Consider the following 16890-nt stretch of genomic DNA (forward strand, 5'->3'; position numbering starts at 1 on the left):
CGTGCAGCCTCCACAGTATGACTGCCGTTTCTATGAACACTGAAATTCATTATAATTTAGACATGAGAGCTGCCCAATACAATCACTGGTTCTCTTCTACAGTTTTATAAACAGGGACTTAAAGTAAAGTCAGAATGACCCGAACACACTTGTGTTTGTACAGATTTCCTTCCTTAAAGTTATAATCTCGAAGATCTAGATACAGAGACCGGAAAAGCAGCCGCTTAGCTCCGCCTACCCTCTCTGGCAGACCAACCACTGCTGGCTGATGGAAAACGCATCACTAACTGGGCGCCGCTTGTGATTTTTTCCCCAAAGTCGCAACAGACTTGCCCCAGTCTGTAATACTGCAAATGCAAAGGCTTCATCAGTGGGCCATAGGCTCAATCACCGTTGTGTTACCTCATTCAGTGATAGATAGTGACTTAACAGACATTTATTTAAATTAAAATCTTCAAGATTATTACTTTAAATACCCAGATTTCTGGGTCAAAAGCTATGCCGAAAAGGCGGTCGGTTTAACCCAGATGTCCTTTTCTATATGAATATTCTAAATGTGAGCATTAAAAAGGCTTATAAAAGGTGGTTTTGAATGCAACGAGCGCAAAAAGAAAAGTAGCTTGAAGGCTCAATCAAATCAGATGTTATTTGACAACCTCTGTGTAACTGAAGCTCCTGATGCTGACACAGCACAAACAGATCAATACACTAAGTTGCAGAATCAGATAGATGAGTTTCAGTTTGACATTTTCTTATGCTTTGTGTCATTTTTTTAATAGTAAACACAACATGCAGGATTTGTATGAAACAAAGGTTGCTGGTTTAAGTTTAACCCTATTCTAAAGATGGAGCGAATTTAATCTTTTGTTGGGTAGCTATCTCAGACAATTGTGTTAGTAAATCGTACTAACTTGATTATTGAAACGACAAATGAAAAATGACAATGTACAACGAGTAATACGTTTGTATTAAGTGTATTTTGGAATGAAAAAACAAGGAATGGGTCACAAGTCTGAGATACTTTTGTTTGACAACATGACAACTGATTCCCTCATAACTGAGCAGTTCTGACAGCTCAGTGCATCTTTACAGCCAGCAATGCAGCACTGTGGCAAAAAGCTACGTGACACAGATACGCTCTTAAAAACCTTTGACACTTGGGTGTTTTTCAAAAAATGTTTATCACAGATTGGAATGGAGGAATGAATATGACATGTATTAAAACTCCTACACTGCTTCGTGAAAGTTAACACTGCTCCACTTGTAGGCATAAAAGAGTAAATGGATCAATGCACTGTAGGCGTTACAGAAAAACATCTTGCCTCAGCCAGTCCTCCCTGTACAAATATGAACTTTGAAAAATAAATGGTGACATTCAGAGAGAGCTGTGGCCTGTGCCAAGAAAGTCAGCCCTTCTTACTGGTAAGCACAAACACACACAGAGTAAGCAAAGGAGATCAAGTCTGCAATAGGTTTCAAATAAGGACGAAGGAAGAAGTGAGAGGGAGGAGACGATAAAGAAGACTGGAAAACAAAGGGATAAAGTTGATCTTATAGTATATCTAATAACTAGTTTGTCTGGTAATCATCTGGCTGATTTAAATAGCTTTCAATACTCTCGTTTTCCGCTTGTGAGACAGAGACTAATTCACCTGAGACTTACCTACGACTCTGTCTCCCGTCTCAACGCCCATCTTTCTCATGGCTGCAGCAAACAACGCCACGTCACGCCTCAGCTCCCCAAACGTCACCTTAACGATCTCCTCGTTCGCCTCCGCTGATCGAGAGACACAAGACAAGAAAAAGTGAGACACAACCTGTAGTAGAGATGTATTTAGATTGATTCGGTACCACACTGTGGATGTTGTTCTTATTTATCCGTTGACATAAATTCCATTACAATTCGGAAATTCATTTAGACCAAAAACAGAAAAACAGGCAGACAGAGATGAAGACATAAATAGAGACAGATAGCGTGGCAGGACCGAGCACAGACAGGAGCAGTCCTGTTGTCTCTTAAAGTAATAGTTTACTGACATTTACAGAGGCTTCACAGCGTTGTGCCCAATGGGCCTTCTCATAATTACATCAGGAAGGTTGTGTGTGTATGTGTATATGTCTCACATGAGCGTGCAGAAGCACACTCTCTCTCATATACACACAGATAGGGCAATAAAGAAGGGTCTATCCATTAGTATGTGACAGCACTGAGAGATAGAGCAGGGAGCAGCGGTTAATCTAATAATATAGTGACGTGTGCAGCCTTGCGATCACCGCTGCATCCATTCTGTACCCAAACACACGCTCAACTCTCTTCCGTCATGTCTTTCTACATTTCTTACAGTTGCTTGATTCATTTGCAAATACAAATTGTGAAGATCAAATAAAAATAGGATGAAATCTGCTCAAAAATCTTTAACACATTCAGGTTAACTGCAATGGAGAAACAAATAGTGCTTAAGGCAACAAAAGACATTAAATACTAGGGATGCACGATATTGGATTTCATGCTAATACCTGATATGCCGATATTTCCCAACCCTTTTTGTCGATTGCCGATTTCGATACCAATACATTTTTTTTCACTTAATTGCAGAGAACATCAAGTCTCCCCTGTAGTGGAATTGATATCAAGCCTACTCTTATTGTAGTGGCCAAAAACTGCCACACCTAGATCTCTTGCACCCTTCTTGACGCTTGATGGAAGAGCTGTTATACAAAAGGTCACGTGTCTGATCACTCACGTTTCTGAGCGCACCTGAATGCAGCATCCCCCCCAAAACAGTTAGGGAGACATGCCTGGACTTGTTTAGTGCACCTACTACGTCAGCATCATCAGTGATGGCTGACGGACTCTTTTTATCGTGTGTGCGTCCATGAATATTTAAGTTAGTTTTGCACTGATGTTTATGTTACACTCTTTTAGCGTCGGCTTTGGCCGCGAGTGTATTTTCGCCGTGTTTGACGTTGTGAAGTCCGGTAAAATGACGAGAATGTGAGCTAGTTGTGAAAGCTGTTTTACTTCTGTTCATTGGCTCGAGTTTCTGTGACTTTTAAGTCTTTACTTGTATATTGTTGATAACTTTGCGCATGCAGTGCGTACGCACACTTGCGCAGAGTTAATGTCGTAGCATTGGGTCAACATTTTTTAGTTAATCATTGAGCATTTAGGCAGAATTAAAGCGTTGTTTTATCGGCGGAAAATATCAGCAGAAAAAGGACATATACGCCAATGCCGATATGTCATTTTCAAGCAGATACCGAGATAACGTGCCGATAATATCGTGCATCCATATCAAATAATCTGAACTGAACTTGCCCTGCATGATATGACCTTCTAAATCTGTGTTTTATGAGGGCACATAAAAGAATGAAACAGACAATGAGTGCTGTGTGTGGGCGCTCAACTGTATCACATATGTTGCTCTCGATCAAATATCTTTGTATAAGCATCATATACTTCATATACTTACTTCCAGCATAGAGAGCTACTTTGTCCTGGTCTGCGTGTTTGAGCAGATTTTCCGCGTAATTGAGCCGAGCTCCTTTAAACCACTCTGGAACATCTGAGATCCGTTTGGAGACATCCACAACCTGGTGTACACCCATTAAACACACACAGGAGAGACACAGCATTGTTATTGACAAGGTTATTAATTTCAAGGCTATGGTTAACTTGCATCCTGAACATGTTGATTTCTTTTCTGATAAATAGACCTAAACTAAATGTTGGTCTACATGAAGAGGACAGCCCCCGATTCTGTCTACAATGTTTTTAAATTGGAATAAATAAAATAAAGATATAACTTATCTACTACTCAGAGATTTAAGTCATGGCATTTGGCTCTGATATAAACAGGACTGTAAGATAAAGCACATAAAACTAGAAGTCACTGCTTTACACACTTCCGAGCACATGCCTCTCTTAACAGTTGATTGTAGAAGTCATAAAAATCCATGGTAACACTGGGATTTAATTGCTTAGTAGGGTGTCTATCACTGTTATAAAATGTTTGATTGACTACATTATTGTCTTGTTGTCTTCTGTTCGATGTCTGCTTGGACTGCTATCTTACTAGGATCTTGTAGTTAATAAAATTCAACATGTGGCCAAGATGACGTGGAATGTTTTATCCACGTGTACAATAGGGGTGTGTTGACAAGATGGCGCAGCACCTTAACCACAGACACCATTTATTACACACCAACCTGAGCAGTTACATCCTGGAACTCAGCCACATTAACAGCTTACATGGTACAGTAAATAATGAACACACGTATTAGTGAGACCTCCTTCTGGCTATTTAATGGTGCTTTGGTAAAAAAGATTGGTTACAAATAACATTATAAACCTGACAGGCTTTGGATTTAAGACAGGGTTGCCAACATTTAGCTTCAGATATTTGAAGCAGCCACTTTGAAAGGTAGCTTTAAGTGGAGGTTAATCAGGCCAATGAATTTACTATGCAACTGTACTGTATGTAGGAACATTTGAACAAACACTTAGGAGTTATGCTTTATTCATTTTCTGTTATTTGTTCTAAGTTACATCTACATTTGTTTTCTTTCAGGCTACAGGAGCACACCAAAAAAACAGAACAGGATATACAACCTGTTAAGACATTAAGATGTGCTCTTTTGTGTGACCAGAAAGACCAGCTCACAAGAACACCTATCACATAGCTCAAGCATGAGTATGCAAATGTACACAAATTATATCTGTGCTGCAAATTATGTAAATCAAGTGTGCCAAAAAAGAAATATTTGACAGCATCTGAAATTATCACGTTAATAAACAATATTTAGTATTACATTCAAAGTATTTTTCAGTGTAAGAAAAAGGTGCATGTTTGAGGTAGGACATTAAAGTAATAATCTCAAAGATTTTCATTGAATAAATGTCTGTTAAGTTGCTGTGTTCGAAATGTCGTACTATATATTACATACTACATGCTATATACTGCATGCTATATACTGCATACTGCGTTCGGCGGTAGTATGTAGTATGCTACGCCAGGCGGAAGTAAACAATAACCGATGCTTCTTTAGCTATAGCACCGCCTTCTGCTGGAATGCTGCTGCTGTCCGTCATTTCAACTGCCGCTGTGGCGTTCCAGCGCTTTGCATTGTGGGATACAGTAGGCAAGGTAGACTGGTCCAATGCATACTGGAGATTTTCTCTGAATCAGTACGACATCTGGGTATTTTTGGTCTACTGCACATTTTGCTTATGTTTTGGCATACTATATACTACATTTTGGCCAAATCAGTACATACTGCTAGTATAGTATGGCATTTCGATCACAGCACAAATATATTGCCGAATGAAGTAACAATTGTGATTGAGCCTGTGGCCCACTGATGAAAGCCTTTGCATTTGCAGTATTACAGACTGGGTGTCTGGTGCGACTTTGGCGGAAAAAAATTACAAGCGGCGCCCAGTTAGTGACGTGTTTTCCATCACTCAGCAGTGGTTGGTCTGCCAGAGAGGGTAGGAGGAGCTAAGCAGCTGCTTTTCCGCTCTCTGCAAGTGTTGCGAGTAAACAGTAATCTACTATGGCTGAACAAACAAAGAAAAGATCGATGACTACAGATACAACTTCAAAATTGGACGCTAAGATGAAGGCAAACAGTCTAAAAAGGAAAGCGACCGTCAGTTAGGAAAATCAAGAGTTACAATTGGAGCCAACTGTGGACGTCACACATGCAGCACTGTCTGGATATCTGGGAAGTGTGCTCCTGTAATCACTGTTTATCGCCATAGGTGCCGCCTACAATATTTAGTATTGCGTACAAACTATTTTTCAGGTGTATGTTTGAGGTAGGACATTAAAGAAGGTTACTTTAGAGCCATAAGAATGCAACAGAAAGTGGAAAATACCACCATCAAAAGAAGGAAAACTCTTAAAAATGCTGGTCATAGTCATCAAAACTAATTTCTTGGCACTATTCTAAAATATTCATTCAATGACATAGTACCAGCCGAGGTAGCACTCACCTCCTCATAGGGTTTGGAGCTTTCCACTCCACAGAAGCGCCACACCATCCCCCAGAACTCAGAGTAGCTGTCCACCGACCACTGGTACAGGTCATTGTAGTTTACTAGAGGATAGAGAGCAAGTGGTTATTATAGTTTTTTCTTTTACTTACTGGCATTAATAATGTACGACTAAAGCGAAATGAGGCAAATTGATTTCTTGCAACAACAAGGGTTGGAATCAGCCTCCAGAGTCCTGTAATGTCCACCTATGATTCATCAAATAAAGGTGAAGCCAAAGCAAACTGGATTTAAATCAAATCCGGTCAGTGGGTTCAGTTAAATGTATTAAATTAAATTAGTCATTGCTCTATAAAGGAGGACTCACAAAGATCTGGCTCAGGCCATGGTGACCTGGTAAATGCTGGCTGCCAGCCATGCATAATCTACAGCAGTGGCTCCCAATCTTTACACAATCAATTATCAGCTTGCATGTTTCTGTATGCACATCTGTAAAACCTTTTCAGGTTGTTTCATTCTGAATAAATTACTTTTAAATTAAATGAACTAAAGAAAATCCACATACTTTTGTGAAGAAGTGTCATCTTATTTCATAACCTGTTAATCATTGAGAGATTTATCTTGCAAGAAAATCAATTGCTAACTATTTTGATAACTTTTCATTCTTTACAGTAAAAAAATAAGTATTTCCTGCTACTTTGCTATGTCATTTATGATAGTTGATGAAGAGTCTTTGGATTTATGACTAGTATCTGTTGAATGAAAGAGAGCATTTGAAGGTAATGGTTTGAGCTCTGGGAAATTTTGATAAGTCATATTGATAATATTTTGTCAATGTATAGACTAAACCCTTAATTGTGAAAATACTATGCAGATCAGATTAGTGAAAAAATAAATTGCTATCCTTGAAAGGTTTACCTGTCAATCAGCTGCTTTGACAGCTTACATAAACCACCATCAGTATGACTGATAAAAAAAACATTCTTAAAGCTCCTCCTGTGAGGACGTTATGAAACAAACTGAAATTAATTCTGATTACTCTATATGACCTACAAAAGCAAACCAGACCATCAGCGACAAGATTGATTATTTCTATATAGTTATTTTTAATGCCTGAAACTTCTGGCAGGGTTAGGTGCCAGACGAAGCGGTTAACTTCACGCTGCCTTTGTTTATATTTTCCAGGGAAAAAAATGTAAGTGAGTGATACATATGACTGTTAAAGAAGAAGGATGAGATTTTTTGTTAAAAAACACCACTTCAGCATGTACAGGACAAAATCAGCTAAGAGATAAGAGGTACGGCTTTGTCCACAGGGGGCACTAAAACACAAACCAAAAGTTCTTCACAGGAGCTTTAACAATTCTATATTTATAAACAAAACTCATAATTTTGAAAATAATATAGAGATCAGAACACTGAGAATAAATATGACTGAAAGAAAAAATGTTTTAAAGAGGCGAGAGAAGAGAAGAGGATGATTTTAGTTCAGTCAATAACCAAATTATTTAAAGCAAGTGTTCAGACACTTTAAAAAGGAACACGTGTTAAACACCTTTTTACCATCCACTATTACGCAACTCTCCCAGTCTCTACTCGTTCATTAGCCGGCGGAGCAAGTTTTTCAGCATTCCTCTTACTGGCACGGTATCAAAGAAACAATTTAAATAAAATGCCTTCAGTTCTGAGCTGGAGGTAATCCAAACACGACAGTAAACAGAGCTGCAGTGTTTGAACTGCTAATTATTACTCAATAAAACAGGGAGCGGTGAGCAAGTAAGAGCCCGTGCATCAGTATTAATATTTGTACTATTTATACCTAGAGAGGTGCGTTTATGCTGAATCACTGGCTCTTTAATACACCCTTTAAATTTCTACAGGGCTGCACAGCAGAGCTAGCTAAGAACACTGCATTGCAAAGCAGCTCTAGACAGTGGTAATTTAGAGGTAATTACACAACATATAAGGGATGGATAGCAGAGGAGGCTCAATAAACTCCGTCTTATATTAATTCAAACACACCCCCTCTGTCTCCTGCTCACTGTCTCTTCATGTGTTTTCCTCCCTCCTCTCCTCTCATCATTACTCACCCAGATTAAGCCCGTAGTCCCCGTTGACCTGTTTCCTGAACTTGTCCATCTGTGTGTTCTTCTTGGAGTCTGGGTACCACAACACCTTGCTCTCCATATCCATAATTTTCTCGCTCTTGCCCTCCGTGTCTTTAGACATCTTTGTTTGTTTGTGTCTTTGTCGTCGCAGAACAACGGTTAGCGCGAGGTCGCGAGCGCCTTGCTTAAGCTAACTGTCCCCAGAGGTGAGGGCTCGTGTCAAATTAGATCCCCGGCTAGCTGCTTAGTTTGAATGGCTTGAGACTTACAGCGCGCGACAGCTAGCAATGCTCACTGTCAAAGGCAAGCGTGGGGCTGCCGAGGAAAACTGACAGGCCACGCCCAAGCGTCATTACGTAGCAAAGCAAGCTGGGTTCAAAAACGCACAGTGTTTAGTACTGTTATACATATTCTTATAGTGTTACACAATAGCTACCTAAATGAGAACTAATGTTATAGCTTATGGATGTATAGATGAACAATTCTAAATACTTTGCTGCTAGACAGGCTTCTGGACATAATCATCTTGGGATACTAATTAGGCCAACTTGCCTGTATGTACTAAAAGTTTCTACTGTTGTAGCAGTAGTTCCCTCAAGTTGTCTTGTGTGGAGTGACACCCTATTGAAATTAACTAGTTATCTAATCAAATATACAGTCATGTGACAGCTGTTAGTACTTGTTTCTTAGGAGATTAAGATTTACCCAATAAACAATAATAACTTCATTAAATATGATACAATTAAATTAACCCCACCTTAACTAGTAACAACATTTAAATGCTGCTGACATGTTTATGCATTAGCAATAATAATTTATAAATGTAGGCTAGTATCTGCAATCTCATGTAAACCTGACAGCATACCTACTGCTACTTAAGATAAGGATTTGAATACCCCTTTCCCCACTGTAAGATTTGAGTTTGTATAATTTCACATTTCTATTTTATTTGAAATATATTTAGGATATCTGTATTACCAAACGAATTATTCAAATTAATGATATAGATATTATAGGTATAAAGTCAAATTGCTCCATGACCTCTAATGGCTATTTTTGAAGTATGGCTCTTGAATATAACGTAACAGTAACCCTATAGCCTACTAGCCATACTGAGAAGTTGCAGTGTACATGCTAGCTGCTTAAACATTAGATTAAAATAAATTTCATTTCAGTACTTAAAATAGAGTACAGTAAAATAGATATACTTCGTGGATTCTTTAACCTACGCATAAAGACTGTAGTTGCTTCACGTTGTAAGTCTTGAACACCCCCCACTCGTGAACACGCACAACAACTTTGTAGTCAAATCTGTCGTGCACGCGGTAAACGTTGCCTGTCAAAATAGAGGATTCTGATTGGTCCTCAGCAAACTGGTTCCACATCAGCCGAGAGATCGGTCTATGCCGGGGGCGTATCTTCGCTGTTGGATTGGCGTTTCGTCAGATAAATTACAAGCTGACTGTGATGCTTCAAAAGAGGCGTATTGACCAATCAGAGACCAAGACCACATGAGCTTTTTAGAGGTGTGCCCAATCAGTGACAGGGCTGAATGATCCTCCTTCTGTCTAGTGGTGTCATCACTGGTGTTAGTGATGGATAATTTGTTTGAGACAAGTCAAGGCAAAGTTTAAAACCCCTTTCACAAGTTTGTCCCAAGGGGTTGTACATAAAGTAAAATATTTTAACAATGTCCTGTCTGCCTCTAGCTTGAAGCACTGTATGTACATACTTTACCTATTCTCTATAAATGTCAATTTTACGACAAAGGCCAAAGATTTTCTTTTATCCTTCAAAATCTTATTTTTAAAATCAAAACATCGCACTCTTACAAAGAGTGTAATGTGTAACTCAGCGGAAATGTAACTTATCTACACTGAAAAATAACCCAAAGCCATCACTGAGAAACTAAAAGTGAAAAGAACCAAAATCTCGTGTTGCCCTTTATAAAATAAACTGCTACTTTTTGCATTGGTTCGTACAGTGTACCAGCAGAGCAGGTACAGACTGGGCTAAACAAAACATTCAGAAATCCAAGTAAATAAATGCTGTGAAGTCATGTGAGGAACACTCAGAACAGTAACAGTAACTGAACTGTGTCTTCTGACATGCAGTCATTATATTGTTGGCTTTTATCAAGGCCTGTGCTAAGGCCTTGATAAAAGCATTAGCCAAAACATAGGAAAGGATCTGATTATACTTGGGTGTGGGGATATGTGTGGGTGTGTGTCTGTGAAATAATTTCCATGATGTCAGTTTTCAACATACAGTTTAGCTAAATCAGGCATGGCTGATGATGATTGCTTACCACGAAAGCTTCCATAGCCACCAGTGAAGATTGAGGGGGAAAAAAACAGAATGCATTATGCTTCCTCATATGATTCTTTAGCCACAGCATCCTTTTTCCACAAATGTTGACAATTTCTAGGAATTCTTTAGCCACAGCATCCTTTTTCCACAAATGTTGACAATTTCTAGGAATTAAGAGAGTGATGTATTTGACAGTGGCTGCATGGGTCTTATACAAGCTATACAATTGCAAATGCATTGTAAAACCAGTGTCTTCACCTTTTCTTATGGCAAAATGAATCTCAAGTATGCAGAATGTTTTTATGGGTCACACAATAATCTAGAAAAAGCCAATTTCACTTTTCACAATAGAACAATTTATCAACTCAGTGATTTTGTATACTTACAAAAGATTTTATACACATGCAGCAAAACATTTTGTGAGACAATACATAAAGTTACAATATAACTTGCACAAAAAAGTGGTGTTCTTGAACTGCAATAAGATTTACAATGTATTGAGTCAGCTCAACATGGATTAAGTCAAGTCAAGTCAAGTCAAGCTTTATTTATAAAGCACCTTAAAAACAACCTCTGTCGACCAAAGTGCTGAACAGTTATTAAAATACAATTCAAATACAATATAATCATACACAAATATAATAATAATAAAATTAAAATTAAAATAGAAGCCAAGAATTCTCACTTAGCTGGGACTAAAAGCCAAGGAGAAAAGATGGATTTTCAGTAATGTTTTAAAGTGCTCAACAAGCTGTGCAGCTCTAACCTGGAAAGGTAGGCTGTTCCACATCTTTGGGGCCGCCACTGAGAAGGTTCTGTCCCCACGAGTAGAGAATCTGGACCGGGGTACTGCCAGGAGCAGCTGGCTTGACGACCTAAGTGCTCTGGAAGTATTGTGAGGCTGTACGAGCTCTGATAAATAAGACGGTGCCAGACCATTTAAACACTTAAAGACGAAAGTGAATTCATCCATGCTCTTGAGTTATTACTTCAATTATTCCAGCTTTTAATGTTTGAGGTAGAACCTTTTAGTGTCTGATGTTATTGAACCTGTTTCACATTTTAGTTGACCTGAAATGGAACCTGGCATGACTTCCTCAGTTCATCCTGGCTCCGCCTCCACATGAGCTCATATCTCCTGCTCTCCAGACAAAATTCACATTTTGTAACAAGCAGTAGCTATGTGTGTCTGTTATGTCTGCTCTTTGGTTCCTGTGATTGTAAATGTGTAACTGAGACTTGCATACTGTCATATTTGATTCAGCTAATAAGCCTACAATGAACCCTGCTAATCAACCGATTAATATAAGGAATTATAATAAGGAATTTTGCAGCATTATTCACTACATTGCAGCATAATGAAGAACAAGTAATAAACATACACACCTTACTAATTGAAACACCAAATTACCAGAGATGTGGACTTGAGACTTGGTGACTTGGACTCGAGTCGACTTGAGTCACTGTTTTGACGACTTGCGACTTGACTTGACAAAAAATAAATGACTCGAGACTCGACTTGACTTGAGGCATGATGACGCAAATGACTTGCGTGTGTTCATAAGTTTGAATGTTAGCTGTTAAATATAAAAGGATAAAATTCAATGTTGTCAAGTTTCAGTCTAACTATCAAGTATGTATGCAGTGCAAACTGGGAATCATGACTGGACAACTCACAAAGCTCCCCGGTATGTGATTGTCATGATTGGATGACTGGCTGTTAGTCAAACTCCTCGCTATGGCAACACGCAACATCAAAGCCCCCAAAGAGAAGCCTCATCAGTCGTACTCGTTACTAATCAATACGGTTTCAGACCATCATCATGCGCCTGTGCCAAGATAATACGGATACTATTCATTATCATACTTTTTGAACAGGTTATATAAATTGGCCAATAATTTCATTAGTAGATGGGCTGCTAATACCTTGTCTTCTCTTTTTAAAGACCGGATACTACAGGTAAGAGTGCTGGATCTTAGGTGGAAAAAAAGTGACTTGACTCGGGACTTGACTTGCTTTAACTAAGGACTCGACTTGACTTGACTTGACTTGCCCAAGAAAAAGTGACTCGAGACTTGCTTGAGACTGGGAACAAATTACTTGAGACTTACTTGGGACTTGAGCAAAGATGACTTGGTCACAACACTGTAAATCACAAAAAGATGCCTGGACATAAATAGATGCGTGTTTATTATGAATATCAGAGTGACCCCCTGTAGTTTTTAATTAATCTCCTCAGTGTCAGGGAGATTAGTTTTCCAACCTTGTCTTCAGGTTAAGCCAAATAATGTGATCATGGGCATCCTGTGACCTACTCAGCAACATAGTCATCTTATATGACTTTGAAGTTGTAAAACTGAGGAGGATGTGAATGATTTTTTGTCCTTTTATTACAGCAATGGGACATAGTAAAAAAACTGTACACATTAGCCTGATGTGGGTGTTATAAAATAAACATGCAGCAGACAAAATAGTAAGGCATAAGAAACATGGTTCTCAAATTTAGTCAATAACCAATTGAAATGCATTGACTGACTGACACACAGCATGGTTTTCTGTTTTCTGTCCACCTTTTTTCCTCCGTTCACACTGCACATGCGGGCTGATAGGACTATATCCATGACAAAATGTATCAATAAGTTGTGTTGCTCAGGCTTCACAGTGACATAAGCATGGGCTTTTTCTGATTAGGTAATCCTGACATGGTGCTTCAATAATCTGAAAGTCACTATGTGTGGATTAGAGCAGAACTCTTAATTTAACTAGACAGATAAACTATGTGTCCAGTAGATGGCATACTAGCACACGAAACTGCATACCACAACAATGTGCTTATACTGTACTGTATGTGTGAATGTGTTTTCAATGTGAAGACATTAATTTAGGCCTACGTTGTAAAGAGTCACAACAAAGTGTTGTTGAAATTAAAATATATATTATTTAGAACTGTATATAATAGCTACCATAACCCCTTTTTTGATGACCTAACAAGATATGAATTATTGTAGAACAAAATGTTCTGAATGACTTAAGTGCCAACACAAGTACTACACTAAATTTGTTCTGGATCACATGAGCCTTAATTTAGGCTATTTCAATGAAGGCTTATTCCTTTGGAGGAATCGTTACTTTACTGCATATAAGGTCATTATTATACTATATGTTCTCCTGACACAAGACACCTTCATCTCCCTGTAAAGGACATGTTTAGCTAAAGAGGGTTTCATTAATGTATCCTCAGTGAAGCTCTTTCAATTCATTTGTGTTAAAAACTTACATTACAGCACACATATACGGAAAAACTTGGGGGAAAGGGTTTAGATGCTCCTGCTGCTTGAAATCTGCTTCAGGAGGATTTGGGTCTGGGGGAGCTGATCTCTTTAAATCTTTTTAAAAGATGTAAGGCATTGGAGGAAGATGCATCAGGTTGTAGATGCTTTGATTATTGACTTCCCATTATGTGACCCAGAATATGTGTTTGTAATTGTTATGTGTTGTATGTCTGAAACTTAATTCAAATGTGCTGCTGCTGTCTTGGCAAGGACACTCTTTTAATCTCACTGAGGCTTTTTCTGGTTAAATAAAATGTAAATAAAAAAAATCAGCTCCATTTAGGTTTCTAACTCACAAGGTTTTCATTCATCTTGGTTGTTATTTACATGTTAATTACACAGCCGGGATTTGAACGGACTTGAACGGCATGCCTACATTTTACACTTTAAAAAACAAGCATCCTTTATTGTTTTATAACTTTTTTCTGCGTCACATGACTGAATCGTGCCCTGACGTCATCACCCTTCACGGAAGTCAGCGCTGTGATGGTGGCGGCCTCGTCAGCCTAGCATCAGGAAGAGAATGTTTGCTTCCAGTGAAGGGATAATATCACCTGTTTTTAAGCCTTTATAACAGAGTTAACCACCATAGAGTATTTTTGCTGAGTGTCCAGGGATTTAGAAAGCACATTTCTTCTTCTGGAGCCGCCCTCTGTGAGTCTGAAGCAGGGCGCTTGATAAAATGTCCCTGTTCCAGTCGGCACTGGATTTCCTAGCCGGGCCCGGCTCGGTCGGGGCTGCCAGCCGGGACCAGAATGATTTCGTCGGACAAGTGGTTGAGCTTGGGGACATGAAACTGAGGATCAAGAGGGTGATCGCTGAAGGTGAGATGCTCTACTACTTCGAGAAATGCGGATAACGTCTTGCGCGGCTAGGCATGATAGCTAACTGAGCAAGCTAACAGGCTAGCACAAGTAACATACTTGTACTGGTAGTCAATGACAATACCGCTTGCAACTGCAGGGATATGAGTCACCAAGTAAACACCAGTTGATTATTATTTTTTTTGTGTTTAGTGAGCATTATATCTCAGTTTTTTGTGTGTGAGGATGATCCATTGAAAACTTAAACTTTCTGTTTCCATTATCTTACAGCTAGATATTATGTCCAACGCTAACGTACGCAAAGCTGCATCTTCCTAGTACACCAACACTTCCAACACATTGTTAGCTACATACCTCAAACCTTAATATCTTCCTTGCCAAGCAACACTTGTTTGACTCAAAAGAAGACGTGTAGGAATGCATGCTGTGGTAAAGTGAAAGATATCAGTGATGGCAATGTTATCTCTTACTGAACGGGATACCGTCAGGACTCATTTTGAATGTTAATTACCCAAACAGCCAAATCGACGCATCTGCAGAGCATTGCAGGACTCTCAGGTCCTCTGACATCAAGTGAGAGATTGGTTGAGTGCATGTAGTCCTTCTTCCTCCTTCTTCCCTCTTTTTTTTATAAATTGTATCCATGTGTTTCTAGACAGGTCTTCAAAGGAAACGAATGAAAAAGAAATTATTGATGAAACGTTGAAGCAAAATAGTCAGTTGTGTTTTTCAAACTGGCCGTTGAAGTTTGATTATCATTTAATTGCCATCTCAGGCAAAATTAAATTTAAGCTTTTATTTTTGGCTAGCTATAAAGCTATGCATTATCATAGGAGACATCTGTTAACCATATAAACACCATTTGGCTCTGTCCCAATTTCCTTTTCGCCAAGATTCAAAGGAACCTCCATATCAGCTGGACTGGTTAATGATGATGTGTCTGAGCTTGAATCTGAAATAGTAGTCTTTATTTGTTTGTATACAACGACTCTGGTTACAGGACGTGCGAACCCACAGATCAGGTTTCTTCTCTGTGGCACTGAACGAGGATTGTTGCCCTTGTTGCAAGGTGGCAAGACAATCTTGTAGTCCAAGAAAAGTTAAATCTCTAGAAAAAATAAAGGTTAAATTAGATTTAATAAATTGTTATTCATTTATACACAAATGTATGTAGCAACAAATAGTGGTAAAATCTGCGGTTTAACGTTAGCAGACCGGTAGAGCCAAGATGAGTGCTCTCGCGTTTAGTGTCAACATAGTTTTTATCATGGTCTGACCAGTAGGTCAACGTTGAACTCATCTATAGTGTCGCTTCAGTGATGCAGCAAGCATACCTGCTTCGCTTTTAATGTAATTTATCATCACAAACTTCCCATAACATAAACCAGCAAAATAACAGAAAAATATCCTTATAGGTAAAGATACGTTATTGCTTAATCTTATTTCTTTGTCATTTTTAACAGTTCTCAGCCAAAGTCAGCCATTCTTGCAGTTATTCTAGACAAACGTTCGCAGTTAAGCTAAGGCTTTTTAGGTTATGCAGTTGATGTTAAAAGCGATGTTACAAAACAATACTTCAACTGACATTTAAGAAATTGTCAAAAACTCTGAGTTTTTCCTGTCAGTCTGAGCGCCCCTTTACTTGGAAATTGCTGACTCCTTCTCACGGATTGTGTCACCACCCTAAGTGCAAAGAAAGTGTTTTTGATGCGTCATTTATTTCATTGTAATTTAAAGTACAAACTACCATGACATTTCACAACTCTTGAACACATTCTGTCCCAAATGCCTTCTACATTATATGGAGATACAATGACCTTCTTTTAAAGAGTTATGCATTTGTTATAAAAGCCAATACAGCAGAGTAAAAAGTTATCTACAGTAAATCTGCAGATATGTATTTCCTTAGTTGCTCAAGAGGTTGATGCCAATCTCACCACCTTGTTCTACTTCTAGTGTTATGGCAAGAGAAACACACAGTTTTCTTCTCTGATCAGCCCTGTAATAACATTGTTGTGCTTGCACATCCTTAGCCGTAATAGTTGGTGGAAGTAAAGTTAAAGATACGCACCAGAATCAAAGCAGATGATAAGGCTATCGTTTTACACAAAACCTTCACCCTTCCCATCCTGCTGTTTGAAAGGTGTCTTTGTTGCATTCCCCTGCCAAGATCTTTGGTGGGAGAAACACAATGGATGCCTGTAACCAGATGACTGGTTGATCTGTCTACCGTGCCAGGCACTTTGGCAGATATGCAAAGATCATACAGGGTTTGCTCCACTTCAAAGAATCTGTTTGGGTAGCCACATACTGTTTT

General features: G+C 38.8%; 2 protein-coding genes across 3 annotated transcripts in view; one reads left to right on the plus strand and one right to left on the minus strand.

The window, feature by feature from the left end:
• aacs (acetoacetyl-CoA synthetase) overlaps positions 1–8328 on the minus strand; it is a 43620-nt gene extending 35292 nt beyond the window's left edge. The window contains exons 1-4 of the mRNA XM_069682863.1: positions 8089–8328; positions 5999–6102; positions 3474–3594; positions 1664–1777 (exon numbers count right to left, since the gene is read on the minus strand). Coding sequence (XP_069538964.1) covers positions 1664–1777; positions 3474–3594; positions 5999–6102; positions 8089–8227 — 478 coding nt within the window. The 5' untranslated portion in view covers positions 8228–8328. The remainder of the gene's footprint in view (positions 1–1663; positions 1778–3473; positions 3595–5998; positions 6103–8088) is intronic.
• A 5910-nt stretch (positions 8329–14238) lies between these two features.
• The window catches only part of gak (cyclin G associated kinase), a 28485-nt gene continuing 25833 nt past the window's right edge, over positions 14239–16890 (plus strand). For both annotated transcript variants that reach the window (XM_069682852.1, XM_069682853.1), the window contains exon 1: positions 14239–14573. In XM_069682852.1, the coding sequence (XP_069538953.1) occupies positions 14432–14573 (142 nt within the window). In that variant the 5' untranslated portion in view covers positions 14239–14431. The remainder of the gene's footprint in view (positions 14574–16890) is intronic.

Source organism: Semicossyphus pulcher, unplaced genomic scaffold, assembly GCF_022749685.1.
Source record: "Semicossyphus pulcher isolate SPU_LCO1_2020_fin unplaced genomic scaffold, fSemPul1.0.p SCAF_6, whole genome shotgun sequence".
NCBI classification, from domain to species: domain Eukaryota; kingdom Metazoa; phylum Chordata; class Actinopteri; order Labriformes; family Labridae; genus Semicossyphus; species Semicossyphus pulcher.